General features: G+C 36.5%; 1 protein-coding gene across 7 annotated transcripts in view; it reads right to left on the reverse strand.

Annotated features, from left to right (window-relative positions):
* Window positions 1-15,946, reverse strand: part of LRRC28 (leucine rich repeat containing 28) — a 172,785-nt gene that overhangs the window by 18,546 nt on the left and 138,293 nt on the right. For 6 of the 7 annotated variants that reach the window (XM_082387098.1, XM_082387099.1, XM_082387095.1 and 3 more), the window contains 2 exons: window positions 14,140-14,315; window positions 12,250-12,409 (listed from right to left, as the gene is read on the reverse strand). In XM_082387098.1, coding sequence (XP_082243224.1) covers window positions 12,250-12,409; window positions 14,140-14,315 — 336 coding nt within the window. The remainder of the gene's footprint in view (window positions 1-12,249; window positions 12,410-14,139; window positions 14,316-15,946) is intronic. The other variant, XM_082387101.1, reaches the window with a different exon arrangement.

Here is a 15,946-nt window from a genome sequence, read left to right on the forward strand (position 1 = left end):
AAAACGGAGAAGACTCAAAGCAATAGAATTAGAAATGAAAAAGGAGAAGTAACAACTGATACTGCAGAAATACAAAGGATCATGAGAGATTACTACAAGCAACTAGGCCAATAAAATGGACAACCTGGAAGAAATGGACAAATTCTTAGAAAAGCACAATCTTCTGAGACTGACCCAGGAAGAAATAGAAAATATAAACAGACCAATCACAAGCATTGAAATTGAAACTGAAACTGTGATTAAAAATCTTCCAACAAACAAAAGCCCAGGACCAGATGGCTTCACAGGAGAATTCTATCAAACATTTAGAGAAGAGCTAACACCTATCCTTCTCAAACTCTTCCAAAATATAGCAGAGGGAGGAACACACCCAAACTCATTCTACGAGGCCACCATCACCCTGATACCAAAACCAGACAAAGATGTCACAAAAAAAGAAAACTACAGGCCAATATCTCTGATAAACATAGATGCAAAAATCCTCAAGAAAATACTAGCAAACAGAATCCAACAGCACATTAAAAGGATCAGACACCATGATCAAGTGGGGTTTATCCCAGGAATGCAAGGATTCTTCAATATACGCAAATCAATCAATGTGATACACCATATCAACAAACTGAAGGATAAAAACCATATGATAATCTCAATAGATGCAGAATAAGCTTTTGACAAAATTCAACACCTATTTATGATAAAAACTCTCCAGAAAGTAGGCACAGAGGGAACCTACCTCAACATAATAAAGGCCATATATGACAAACCCACAGCCAACATTGTTCTCAATGGTGAAAAACTGAAACCACTTCCTCTAAGATCAGGAACAAGACAAGGTTGCCCACTTCCAAGTTTTGGAAGTTTCAGCCACAGCAATCAGAGAAGAAAAAGGAATCCAAGTCGGAAAAGAAGAAGTAAAACTGTCACTGTTTGCAGATGACATGATACTATACATACAGAATCCTAAAGATACTACCAGAAAACTACTAGAGCTAATCAGTGAATTTGGTAGAGTAGCAGGATACAAAATTAATGCACAGAAATCTCTTGCATTCCTATACACTAATGATGAAAAATCTGAAAGAGACATTAAGGAAACACTCCCATTTACCACTGCAACAAAAAGAATAAAATACCTAAGGAGCCAAAAAACTGTATGCAGAAAAGTATAAGACACTGATGAAAGAAATCAAAGATGATACAAACAGATGGAGCGATATACTATGTTCTTGGATTGGAAGAATCAACACTGTGAAAATGACTATACTACTCAAAACAATCTACAGATTCAATGCAATCCCTGTCAAACTACCAATGACATTTTTCACAGAACTAGAACAAAAAATTTCACAATTTGTATGGAAACACAAAAGACCCCAAATAGACAAAACAATCTTGAGAAAGAAAAACGGAGCTGGAGGAATCAGGGTCCCAGACTTCAGACTATACTACAAAGCTATAGTAATCAAGACAGTATGGTACTGGCACAAAAACAGAAATATAGATCAATGGAACAGGATAGAAAGCCCAGAGATAAACCCACACACATATGGTCACCTTATCTTTGATAAAGGAGGCAAGAATATACAATGGAGAAAAGACAGCCTCTTCAATAAGTGGTGCTGGGAAAACTGGACAGCTACATTTAAAAGAATGAAATTAGAACATTACCTAACACCATACACAAAAATAAACTCAAAATGGATGAAAGACCTAAATGTAAGGCCAGACAGTATAAAACTCTTAGAGGAAAATATAGGCAGAACACTCTATGACATAAATCACAGCAAGATCCTTTTTGACCCACCTCCTAGAGAAATGGAAATAAGAAAAAATAAACAAATGGGACCTAATGAAACTTAAGAGCTTTTGCACAGCAAAGGAAACCATAAACAAGATGAAAAGACAACCCTCAGAATGGGAGAAAATATTTGCAAATGAAGCAACTGACAAAAGATTAATCTCCAAAATATACAAGTAGCTCATGTAGCTCAATATCAAGAAAACAAACAACCCAATCCAAAAATGGGCAGAAGAACTAAGTAGGCATTTCTCCAAAGAAGATATACAGATTGCCAACAAACACATGTAAAGATGCTCAACATCACTAATTATTAGAGAAATGCAAATCAAAACTACAATGAGGTATCACCTCACACCGGTCAGAATGGCCATCATCAAAAAATCTACAAACAATAAAAGCTGGAGAGGGTGTGGAGAAAAGGGAACCCTCTTGCACTGTTGGTGGGACTGTAAATTGGTACAGCCACTATGGAGAACAGTATGGAGGTTCCTTAAAAAACTAAAAATAGAACTACCATATGACCCAGCAATCCCACTACTGGGCATATACTGAGAAAACCGTAATTCAAAAAGACACATGCACCCCAATGTTCATTGCAGCACTATTTCCAATAGCCAGGTCATGGAAGCAACCCAAATGCCCATTGACAGACGAATGGATAAAGAAGTTGTGGTACATATATACAATGGAATACTACTCAGCCATAAAAAGGAACGAAATTGAGTCATTTGTTGAGACGTGGATGGATCTAGAGACTGTCATACAGAGTGAAGTAAGTCAGAAAGAGAAAAACAAATACCGTATGCTAACACATATATATAGAATCTAAAAAAAAAAATGGTTCTAATGAACCTAGGGGCAAGACAGGAATAAAGACACAGACATAAAGAATGTACTTGAGGACACGGGGAGGGGGAAGGGTAAGCTGGGACGAAGTAAGAGAGTAGCAATGACATATATACACTACCAAATGTAAAATAGCTAGTGGGAAGCAGCTGCATAGCACAGGGAGATCAGCTCAGTGCTTTGCAACCACCTAGTGGGGTGGGATAAGGAGGGTGGGAGGGAGACACAAGAGGGAGGGGACATGGGGATATACATATGCATATAGATGATTCACTTTGTTATACAGCAGAAACTAACACAACACTGTAAAGCAATTATACTCCAATAAAGATGTTAAAAAAAAAGTAAAAGAAAGTAATACCCACAAAAAGCAAGGGTAAGGAAATGTGACATTTCATAAGTGATAAGTGATTTAACCATATAAGTATTAGATAGTAGATATTATTTTAAAATAAACTACTAGTGAGTGGGAGGAAGGAGTATTAAGTTGTTATAACAGACAAAGGGAAGTAATAAGACAAAGACAGTTCTGCACGCTCTCTAACAAATGGGTCTCTATCGCAAGGCACAACAGTTACTCAGACATCTGGTCCTCTCATGTAATTACTCTGGCTTAAAAGACCATGGAGCATTCCTGAAAGAACCAAGCTCTGTAAATCTGAGCTTCAAAGCAGCCGACTGAAGCCATGCTGTCATCACTACCACAGTGCCCTGCTCACAGTAGATGCTCAATGTATGTCTGCTAACTGAGTGGATAAATCAATAAATGAGTGGATGCATTATTCTGAGCTATTTGGAAATAACTCCAATGGCTTTTTAAAAATGGAAATAGAAAAAAAAATCCTAAAATTCATATGGTCCCACAAAAGATCCTGAATAGTCCAACAAATCTTGAGAAAAAAGAACAAAGCTGAAGGCATCATGTTTCCTGATTTCAAAATATACCACAAAGCTACAGTAATCAAAACAGTATGGTACTGGCATAAAGACAGATATATAGACCAATGGAACAGAACAGACAGGCTAGAAATAAACCCACACATATGCAGCTAACTGATCTTCCACAAGGAAGCCAAGCATATACAATGGGAAAAGGACAATCTCTTCAACAAATAGTGTGGGAAAACTGGATATCCACATGCAAAAGAATGAAAGTGGACCCTTATCCTACACCATACACAAAAAAATCAACTCTAAATGAATTAAAAACGTAAACATAAGACCTGAAACTATAAAACCCCTAGAAGAAAACACAGTGGACAAGCTACTTGACATCAGTCTTGGCAATGATTTCTTGGCTATGGCACCAAAACCACGAGCAACAAAACAAAAATAGGCATGTGGGACTACATCAAACTAAGCTTCTAAGCAGCAAAGTAAACCATCAACAAAAGCAAAACATAACTTACAGAACGGAAGACAATATTTGCAATCCTTGTATTTGATCATAGGTTAATATCTAAAATATATAAGAAATTCCTATCATTCAATAGCAAAAAAAACCAAACAATCTGATTTTAAAATGGGTAAAGGAGTTAAATATACATTTCTCCAAAGAAGACATACAGATGGCCAACAGGTATATGAAAAGGTTCTCAACATCACTAATCATCAGGGAAATGCAAATCAAAACCACAATGAGATATCACCTCACACCTGTTAGGATGGCTGCTCTAAAAAAACAGACAAACAAAAAAATAAGTGTTGGCAAGGGTGAAGAGAAATTGGAATCCTTACATATGTTGGTGGGAATGTAAAATGGTGCAGCCACTACATAAAATAATTCCTCAAAAAATTAAAAATAGAATGATCATATCCAGCAATCCCAGTTCTGAGTATATATCCAAAAGAACTGAAATCAGGGTCTCAAAGAAATATCTGCACTCCCATGTTCACTGCAGCATTATTCACAATATCCAAAATATGGCAACAAGCTAAATGTTTATCGACTGATGAATAGATTAAAAAATGTGGTATGTACATACAATGGAATATTATTCAGCCTTAAAAAAGGGAAACCCTGCCATTTGCAACACCATGGATGAACCTGGAAGACATTATGGTACGGGAAATAAGCCAGTCACAGGACAAATACTGCATGATTCCACTTACATGAGATATCTAAAATAGTCAAACTCAGAAGCAGAGAGTAGAATGGTGAGTTTCCAGGGACTGCAGGGAGGGAGAAATGGGAGTTGTGTTCAATGGGTATAGTTTCAGTTATGCAAGATGAGTAAGTTCTAGAGAGCTGCTGTACAATATAGTGCCTACAGTTAATACTATACTGTGCACTTAAAAATTTGTTAAGAAGATAGATCTCAAGTTAAATGTTCTTACCCCAATTAAAAAAAAAAAAAAAAGAAAAGGAAGCATCAAGAATCTGGATCCTCAGTTAGGAGATATTCAACTAACAGTTGAATATCTAAGTCAACTAAGAGATATTCTACTTTAGCCTAAAATATTAACAGTTGTCATTTCCAGTGGCAGTACTTCCATTTGATACAATTTCCTTTTGCAGAATTCTATTTCCTAATTTTGCTTTGATGATAACGTATGACTTGAACAGATTTACTTTGTCTCCCCCCCAAATAAATAAGTAGAAAAGAAACCACTGGTCTACTAATGTTTTAATAATTAAACATTATTTTTAATTTTTAAAGCGACACCAGTTTGTTGTAAAAATTCAACACTACTCAAAACTACTGTTACTTTAGTGAGCCTTCAAGATGTTTTCTATGTATTAACAATTTAAACTTTTGGGTTGGCCAAAAAGTTTGCTCAGGTTTTTTCCATAAGATGTTATGGAAAAACCCAAACAAACTTTGTTGGCCAACACTATATATATATATGTGTAAAAGACTATATATGTATATGTGTGTACATATATGTATATATTTATATATATATACCCATAGCTGACAAAAATTGGATATCACTGTGTAACCTGTTTAAAAACATTTTTACCTAAACTTAAAAAAAAATTGCTCCAAGAACCTTTCCTTTTCTTTTTTAACCTATATAAAGCTTTAAGCAAAGGAGTTTTTAAAGTCCCTTTAGATACATACTATTTTTTAATTGTTATTTTGTGTATTTATAAAAATACATCCTTATTGAAAATATTCAGATGATTCTGTAGTATATAGAATTGAAAATTAAAGTCCCCACCTGACTACTCCATAACCCTACATTCCTCCCTTCCAAGGTAACCACAGTTTAGAGTTAGATCTACATCCTGCTGGATTTCTTTAGTGCACACACACATATATGTATATGTATACACACATACATATTTCAAATGTATCTTGTTCAGAATATTAGAGCTTATTTTCATTTTATATTTATGAGCACCATTTCAAAATTTCTTCATATGTAGTGATTCACTCAGTAGCTAATTACAGCATAGTGTCTAAAACATGGATTTGGAGCCAGACTTGCTATGGATCAAATCCCAGCTCTGCTATGAGGGCTTGGCCCAGTTTCTGATCTTCCTATCCCTCAGTTCCACACCCTCCTACTCCTGTAACATGGGGGTTGTATTAGGTTGAACCACATGGAAGGCATATGATTCACACAGTTCAATCTAATAATGGTACCTATCTTACAGTACTAAGTAACACAGCTCAACTTCCAGCTGGGTCTCCTGACCCCTAAAGCCTATGAATTCTTTCATTCCAGCCCAGGGCCTCACTGTACAAAAGCAGAGATGTCACCACACCAACACCTGAGCATACACTGTTAACATCTGCTATGGCCCAAACTTAACCCAAGCGATATGGGAAGGAACACTACGATTCTGGGCCATTGGCAATTTCTGTCTCAAAACATCCTGGTGATTTAAGTGAGACCTTTTGAATGTCTGTGATGGTTAATTTTATGTGTCAACTTGGCTAGACCATGGTACCCAGTTGTTTGGTCAAATATCAGTCTAGATGCTGCTGTGAAGGTATTTTTTAGATGTGACTGACATTTAAATCAGTAGACTTTGAGTAAAGCAGATTACGCTCCATAAGGTGGGCCTCATCCAATCAGTTGGAGGCCTTTAGAGCAAAGAAGTAGAAGGACTTTTCCTTAAGACAGCAACTTAAAAACCCTGAGTTTCTAGCCTGTTGCCCTGTGAAATTTAGACTCAAGACTGCAATATCAACTCTTTTCTGAACTTCCAGCCTGTCAGCCTGCCCTGTGGTTTTGGACTTGCCAGCTCCCCAGTCATGTGAGCCAATTCCTTAAAATCAATCTCTGTCTATATTTATTATTTACAGATATAGATATAGATATATGTTTTGTTTCTCTGGAGACTGCTAACTAATACAAATTCAGCTACTGGTAAGAGGTGCTGCTGTAACAAATATTTAAAAATCTAGATGTGGCTTTGAAATTAAGTAGCAGAGGCTAGAAGAGTTCTGCCTTGAAGAGACTGTTGGTAGAAATATAGATGTTAAAGGATATCTGGTGAGGGTTTACATAGGAAAGAGGAAAGCTATAGAAAAAGCTTCTGTTGTCTTAGAGAATACACATATTGTCATGAACAGAATGTTGCTGGAAATAGGAGTGTTAAAGGTGTTTCTGGTGAGGTCTCAGACAAAAATGAGGAATGTGTTATTGGAAAATGAAAGAAAGATGATCTTTGTTATAAAGCACAGAGGACTTGACTGAATTGTGTTCTGTTGGATGGAAAATAGAACTTGTAAGTGATGAACTTGGATACAGGCAGACCTCAGAGATATTGCAGGCTTAATTCCAAACCGCTGCAATAAAGCAAATACAGCAATAAAGCAAGTCACACAAATTTTTTGGTTTCCCAGTACATATAAAAGTTATACTTACACTATATTGTAGTCTATTAAGTATGCAATAGAATTACGTCTAAAAAAATGTATATACCTTAATTTAAAAATAATTTATTGCTAAACATGCTAACCATCATCTGAGCCTTCAGTGAACTGTAGTAGTAACATCAAAGATTACTGATCACAGATCCCCATAACAAGTATAATAATAATGAAAAAGTTTGAAGCATTGTGAGAATTACCAAAAGGTGACACAGAGACAGGAAGTGAGCAAATGCTGTTGGAGAAATGGTACCAATAGATTTTCTTGACACAGGGTTACCACAAACCTTCAGTTTGTAAAAAGTGCAATATCTGTGAAGTGAAATAAAATGAAGCACAAAAAGATGGGTATGCCTATATTTAGCTGAGGAGGTTTCTAAGCAAAGCATTGAAGGCATGGCCTGGTTTCTCTTTGCTGCTTACAGTAAAATGTGAGAGGAGGGAGATAAATTGAGGGAATTGTTCAGCAAAAAGGAACCAGAACTTGAAGATATGGAAAATTCTCAAGCTATCTACATTGTAAAAAATGAGAAAGCATGTTCTGGAGAGAACACCAAGGGTGTGGCTGGACGACCTTTTCTAAAGAGATTAGGCATGTGACTTGTGGATCCAGTCAACCATTTCAGCAGAAAGGCTGACAGCTTGGACTAAAGAGGACAGAGATAGGACAGGGTGAAGACATGCTGTCAGCCTTCTGGGATTCTACAGGCAGGAAACAAGCTATCAAGTAAAGGGAAGAATAACCCCGGGGATGGGGCCACCTCCTCAATTCCAGAGGATGGGGCAACTTCCTTGGTTTTAGACAGCAGGGCCCCACTGAGGGCTGAGGAGGTGGGGCCACCACCCCAGTGGGCCTAAAGGACAGAGCATCTAGCCAGAGGATTATTTGCAAGCATTAAAATCTAATGGAATTTGCCCTTTTAAGTTTTGGACTTGTTTGAAACTCATGACATCTTGTTCTCCTTTCTGTAAAGGGAATGTCTATCTTATGCCTGTCCCACCATTATATATTGAAAGCAGATAACCAGTTTGGTTTTACAGGTTCACAGATGGAGAGGAGTTTTGTCCCAAGGCGAGTTATACCTGAGTTTTATCCATACCTGATTTAGACACTTAAGATGACATTTTGAACTTAAGAGTTGATGCTGGAATGGGTTAGGATTTGGGGGATGTTGGGATGGAGTGAATTTATTTTGCATCTGAGAAGGACATGGATTTTTGGAGGACAGACTGTTATGGGTTGAACTGTATCCCCCCCAAATTCATGTTATAGTCCTAATCCCCAGAACCCCAGAATGTGACTGCTATGGACTGAATTGTGTCCCCCCATCCTGCCACCAATTCATATTTTAAGCCCTAATCTCCAATGTGATGGTATTTGGAGATGGGGCCTTTTGGAGATATTAGGTTTAGATGAGTTCATGAAGGTGGGGCCCTCATGATAGGATTAGTGCCCTTATAAGAAGAGACACTGGAGAGCTTGTGCACATGTGTGCTCGTGTTCTCTGCCACTTGAGGCAGCAAGAAAGCAGCTATCTTCAAATCAGGAAGACAGCCCTCAGCACAACCTAACCACATGCACCCTGATTTCAGACTTCCAGCTTCCAGAACTGTGAGAAATTAAATTTCTGTTGTTTACGTCACCCAGCCTATGGTATTTTGTTATGGTAGCCCTAGCAGAGTAATACAGTAACCTTATTTGGAAACAGGGTCATTGCCAGTGTAATTAGTTAAGATGAGGTCATTAGGGAGGGCCCTAATGAAATGTCACTGGTATTCTTATAAACAAGGGAAATTTGGACACTGAGATAGACACACATAGAGATAAGATGATGTGAAGAGAAGAAGGGAGACGATGGCCATCTGCAAGGATTAGATCCTTCCATCACAGCCCTCAGAAGGAACCAATCCTGCCACATCTTGATTTCAGACTTCTAGCCTTCAGAGCTCTGAGACAATATCTGTAGAAGCTCTGTAAGTCACCCAGTTTTGTGGTATTTTGTTGAAGTATCCCTAGGAAACTCGTAAAATACCTTTGAAAAACCTTGGGTAGCCTGACTTCCTATTGGGAAATACAAAACTTATGAGACACATACATGTGTGGGAAAAGCCAGACACATGTTGTTATACTAGTAAATAATCCTATGAGTTGACATTCTCCATTTTAATAAATGAACAGTAATTTGGGGGAATGAAAATTTGCTATGCCTATCAGGATCAAAAGTTATGAACATACTAGCCATTATTCTCTTCTATAGATATTTGAAGATTTGGGTATTTACTATTTATGCAAAATACTGTAATTTCTTTTTAATTGACTCTGTATTAAATTTAAGTTGGAACTAACACTCGTATGGGACTTGGTATTTTAGAAGAATATTCAATATATTCTTTTAAAATAATGCCAGATGTCCACATTAATTTAGATATTGGCTGATACAATGTATTATTTTATAAGAAGCAATGAACACCAAACAGAATATATTAGAAAACTTAAAAATAATATTATCAAGACCTTTTAGAGTTTATGATATTAAAAATATTGATTTTATTTTTAGCAATAAGCTATTGAGATTCAAGTATTCGGTTGTCAATTACAAAAGAAAGTACTTTAAAAACTACGGTAGAAACTAAAGTCAAAGCTTTTAACACAATCTCCATAGCAACGTGGGAAGGAGAAAAGTCTGGTGGACCAAATGAAAGACACAAATTCTCAGTTTCAGATCTTAGCATTAACTCACCACAGAAAGCCATGTTTGTATCTTGGTATTTCATTTTTTGCTATAAACATGGGCACTTCTGGCTTTTCTTAACAAAAGGGCATTACCTAAGTCCTATGTATTTGATACACTCATTTTATTAAACTAACACTATTATATTTTATGTTCTAAAGCAATATAAGATATTCACACTGAATTTCTAGGTTTAAGCAGAGAAATAAGTAGCAGTAAATATGCAAATACTTATCAAACAAGTTTCCCAAATTTCATATAAAGAACACAAAAATGACTTCATTTAAGGGATCTACTTTATTTGCACAAATTAATTACCATGATAGAAAGAAAGTTTATCTTTTCAAACAGGTATTTAGAATTTTATCAGCTACAAACAGAGCATCCTTATCATACTGAATTGTTTTCATTTTCATATTTTTAGTACGAAAATGTCTTCTATAGCAAACTGTGCAACAACAATGCAGAAGGATTTTACTATAGTTTAATGGAAGATTTTCCTATGATGATATCTTACTAATATGAAGATCATTTGCTAAAGACATACATAAAATAAATTTTTAGAAGTCTTTGAGCTACAAAAAGAGATCATAGTTAAGTCACTTAATATTTATTACATACCAGGCACCATCTTGGGCTCTTTACATAAATGATCTCATTTAATCCTCACAATGACCTTATTAAATAGATATTATTACTATGCTCATTTTACTGATGAAAAGATGAAGCTCAGAGATGTTAAATAATTTGTCCAAGGTCTCCCAGGGGAGAAGTCAGAATCAGGGCCTGTGCACTTGACCGATATTCCCTACTGCTCCTCATAGATGTGCCTATTTCATTAGTTAATTTTATTCATGTAGTAACATACTCAAATCCTGACTCAGTCCTTTCAACTCTAATTTAAAATGGAATTTTACTAAATTTGGTGATCTGATCACCTCTGATCAGAAGTAGCAGATAAGCAAGTTTTGGAGGAGGGCTTCTGTAGGCAGGCACAGTAAAGCAGGAAACATTAAAAATACAGAAAGTTGAAACAGGAACTGAAAGTATAGCAAAATAGGATTATTCAGGGTAAGAAAAAGACAAATGCAGTTTTGGGAAGGAGTGGGTAGAGAGATGGAAAAGGTAACTACCATTTGCCGAGCACCCATTATGTGCCAAGTGTTTGCCTTCATCATCTGCTAATCCTTAGATGGCCCTGCCCAGCAGGCTGTTCTTTCTCCATTTTGAGGCTCTGAGAGGTTCAGCACCCTGCCCACGCTTGCTCTCATTCTACAAAAATGATTATAAAGGAAACGCTTCTAGGACTGAATAGGGGTAACAAGTTATCCTGAAAAATGTACTAACCCAAAATACCACATTTGATGGATAAGTGAGGTATTATAGTATTTTTTTTCATCTTTGAAAAATGTGAACTTAGAAGATTCTAAATTTAGAAAATCTATAAGCTGAGACTGTGCTAATGGGGGATTTTTCATTTCATGTCCTATTTTTAATTGTCTGATATTCTTTTTTTAAACTACCAGAATGGGGGTTTTTACTAAGTTAGTTAACATTCTTAGCAAATTCAAGGCGCTGTGCCAAGAAATAGACAGTGGCAATAGAATGCTATTTGGAAGCGTTAGAAATTCAAAACAGAAACACACACACACAATGCTCAGCCACACACTTTCAGTTAGCAATGCGAATTAAATAGAAGAGCTGGGCTGGACCCATTATATAACAAATATTTTGTTCTTACATTCCTTATTGCCTAAAGACTATTGTGAATAGGAAAACACTCCTACAAAGAATGAGCTACTCTAAATAACATATACAATAAAACCGTTCTGTATAAGACCAAAAATGTAATAAAGAGAAATCCAGTTTTCTTGTGATATTGAAAATGTGCATTTGTTTCATTTACCTGTATGGCAGGAAACATTCTATGCCCCTTTAAAGCTGCTGACTTACCAACACTTTTATGTGTGTCCTCCACCCTTCCCCACGTTCCCACCCCTCGCCCAGGTGTAAGCCCTGGAGTCCACTTAGGAATGATTACCCCTGGTGCAGCCCTGCCATTGGCGTCTCTCTCAAGGGAAATAGCTTGGGGTAGACAATCGTAAACATGGGCTCACTACACCGGTGACAGTGCCCCAAAGGGCAGTGCAGCAGCTCCAGGAGACTTCTGGGTAACGAGATTGGAGACAGAAAGTCCAGATCTGGAACACAAGAGAAAATCATGCACAAATAAAAAATGAGATTTCCTTAAACTTGGCTTCTTAAAATATTTCTTATTGTTAGCAAATAAGTTCAGTTAGTGAAAAGTACTGCATGTTGAAAATTCTGTTATCCGATAGGCATTGAATAAAAATGTAACATTATTTGGAAATGAAAGATGCTTTTTACATTTTTGATACTAAGAGAAAACCTAAATCTACTCTTTTAAGAGCAACCTGAGCCGTCCTGAGGTAGAGGCCAGGAAAGAATAAGACCAAATATTCTTTAAGAACAAAGACTGAAAAGGTGTTAAGTTTACCCAGGGAGGGTCTGTAAACTTCGGTAAGAGACAGAGAATAAAAAAAAGACTGGGACTGAAGACTAAAACAGACTTTCATTAAATTCTTCCTAAATCTATTGGGCATTTAGAATCTTTCAAGCTAAATTATATTTACTGAAAAGAATGAAAGGGGGAAACAAAGAAATCAAAAATTAATGAAACCAAGCTTTTCCTTGTCTCACTCCCATGAGCTGTCACTAATAAAAATAGGGTGTTTCCTCCTCAGTTTAGTCTGAGCTACACAAAAGAAATGTTTAAAGCAAAACATCCCAGTGGCCCAGGCAATCACTGAGCACAAATGTACACTGGGTTGCTACTGAGAGTAAAACATCTAGTAGAGAGAGAAACGGTCATGATGAGGTGACACCTAAAAATCACTGAATCATCTTGAGGAAGGAAATACAAATGATCTTATCATCTTTTATATCTGTCCAGACTTATCAATAACCATTTTGAAAAATGTAATTTGCTCATAGGTGAATAATTTCAGTTTTCTGTTTAGTTTTTAAAAACAACTTAATTTGTTTTAGACATTTCTGGAAGGTTAATGTTAGATGTTTTTGTCTGCACCTTTTTTTTTTTTTTAAAGCAAAGACAAAACATTTAGTAGTTTTAAAAGCACTTGAAATGTATTTTCTTATTAATGTTGCCTAGTGCTTTCTTAAAGCATCACAGGTCCACTCCATGTCACCTATGACATCTACACACCGCCAAATCCTGTGGTAATACTGTCAAAGGCTCCTGAAATTAATTTCCCTTTAGGTATATATATTTCTCAGGTGTAAGGAGGTTACAAGGCAAAAAGTTGCTCTGTTGGAAGAAGTACCCAACTTTGCTTGAAGGATAAGATCTTTGCACATTTTTCGATACAGAAGAAAGTACCTCTGCCAGCCTTCTCACTTCCACCAAATATGTGCTCCCAAACACCAATTTCTCTCATTTAAACTGCATAGTTTAACTTTTAACCTCTGTTCTTTGTGACTGAAGATCATATTTAGTGAATGCTTCTCTGTGTCTGTAGGGGGTGCTGAAGGGCTCAGTGTTGATAAAATATTTTAATATTAAAATATTAAATATTAATATTAAAATATTAAAACTTTTCTCTTATAAAAAATGTTCCATTACACAACTACGCAAATGTACTTAATGCCACTGAACTGAACACTTAAAGATGATTAAAATAGTAAATTTTATGTTACGTATATTTTACCACAATTTTGAAAAATGAACACCAAAATAGCATAAAACACAATTCCTAAGCTCACTGAATAAGAGGCAGGAAAAGAAAAGAAAAAAGAAAAGAAAAGAAAAGAAAAGAAAAAAGGAAAGGAAAGGAAAAGGAAAGAAAAGGAAAGAAAAGGAAAGGAAAGAAAAGAAAACAGTCCCGTGTACCTTTTAGAAAACTGTGGTAGGTGTGATGCAGACTCCTCATGGCCAGCTCTTGCAGAGGCAGGACGTGATCCTTCTCTGTCCCTATGGCCTTCACCTCAGCAGGGAGGAAAACTGTTAGTTGCCCTGATGAAAAGGAAAGCAGCTTCACCTCAGAAACTTGAATGGGAGCACCACAGCTACAGAAAGACACACATTCACAGTAGTATTAGCCAAAAGGAAATGACTATATGTGCCAATAAAAATACGTTAATCAAAATATACATTTAAAATTTTAAGACACTGATGAATTAGCAGAATTCTTTTCAAAGTGAACAGATGCTATTCTGGGTTCCTTAATAAAATCTGGCATAGAAATTTAGATGCATCATTTGGACCTCAGCTAAATCTTCACTGAGTTCCAGACACTTCCAGTAAGGACAAACTTAGAAGAAATTTCCTTCATAGGGTCTATACAATTTGCTTTGTAAGCTCTATTCATACTCATTTTCTTACCCTTTCCAAGTTTATGTTTATTGAAATTTTCAAAATTAAAAGGAACAAAGAGTACTCTGTTTAGTTATAGTACCATGGTTTAACAAAATTTTTGTGTTGGGGGAAAAAAACCCTACAAAGCAAACAGATTTGTAATGATAGCAGATAACTTTATTGGGTCCTTCCATAAACCTGTGAAGAAAATATTCTTGGCAAAGCCTATTGAATAAGCCAAGTCACATCCTATTCCCTACAGCCACTCATAACCAGAAGGCAGAGACATCCTTGTTCCTTTAGTTACAGGGTTACCAAAACTCAGGAGTCCAATCTCATTCTACCTCCTGTCTGAGACCACCAGCTTACCTGAAAGTCTCAACACTTTTCTTCTCTAACGACAAATAGGTGCCAACAAACCTTGGCTCTCCAGATACAACGTGAGATAATCTCTCTACCCTCAACTAGAAAGAGGCAATGAAGAAGGCACAGGACTGGAAGGCAGAAGCCCTCAGCTTATTTGTTCACTACAAGTTCCTGCATTTGCTCATTCCTTTCATCAGAAAATGTTTCCAGAGCACCTACTATATACCAGCCAAAATACTTAAAAAAAAAAAAAAAAGATGACCCCCTTCCCTTGAAAAATGTAATAATTACAATATAATTATTCTAATATTGGGTCAGAGAAGGTGGAGGAACTGACTTTTTCTAAGGAATTAGGGAAGGTTCTACAGAGAAGACGGTATCTGACCTAGAACTCAATTAATTTTACTCAATTTCTCCACTCAGCTGAAGAAAAAAGAACCTCAGAAGGCCACGCTGGCCCTCCTACTAAGCAAAACCTCTATCCCAAAAGGACCATTTTTCCAAATTCTAACATTATAGTTTGGTTTTGCCTTCTTCATAGCATGAAGAATCCTGTGTCTGGCTCCTTTTGTCAACATTATCTTTCTGGGATGCATCCACGCTACTGCATGTACTATAGATTATTCATTTTCATTGCTGTGTAGTACTGGTAAACATATGGGCTGTTTCCAGTGTGGGGCTATTATGAATGTTGTTGTATATATTATTTAATATATATGAGCATAAAATTCTGTTAGGGACATACTTAAGATCAGAATGAAGCTTATTACAGTGAGGAGAGATGGACAATTAAAAGATAAACACATGCTAAAATAGAGTGAAGAGGGGAGTGACAGCTGTACTACTTTAGATAATATAATCAAAGAAAGTCTTTCTGAGGAGGTGACATTTCAGCAGAGACTTGACTGAAGAGAAGAGTTAACTCAGGGAAGGGGAACTCAGTCACAGTCTGGTAGGTACCTTAAACTGAGGACAA

Source organism: Balaenoptera borealis, assembly GCF_965194805.1.
Source record: "Balaenoptera borealis genome assembly, chromosome: 3".
Lineage (NCBI taxonomy): Eukaryota > Metazoa > Chordata > Mammalia > Artiodactyla > Balaenopteridae > Balaenoptera > Balaenoptera borealis.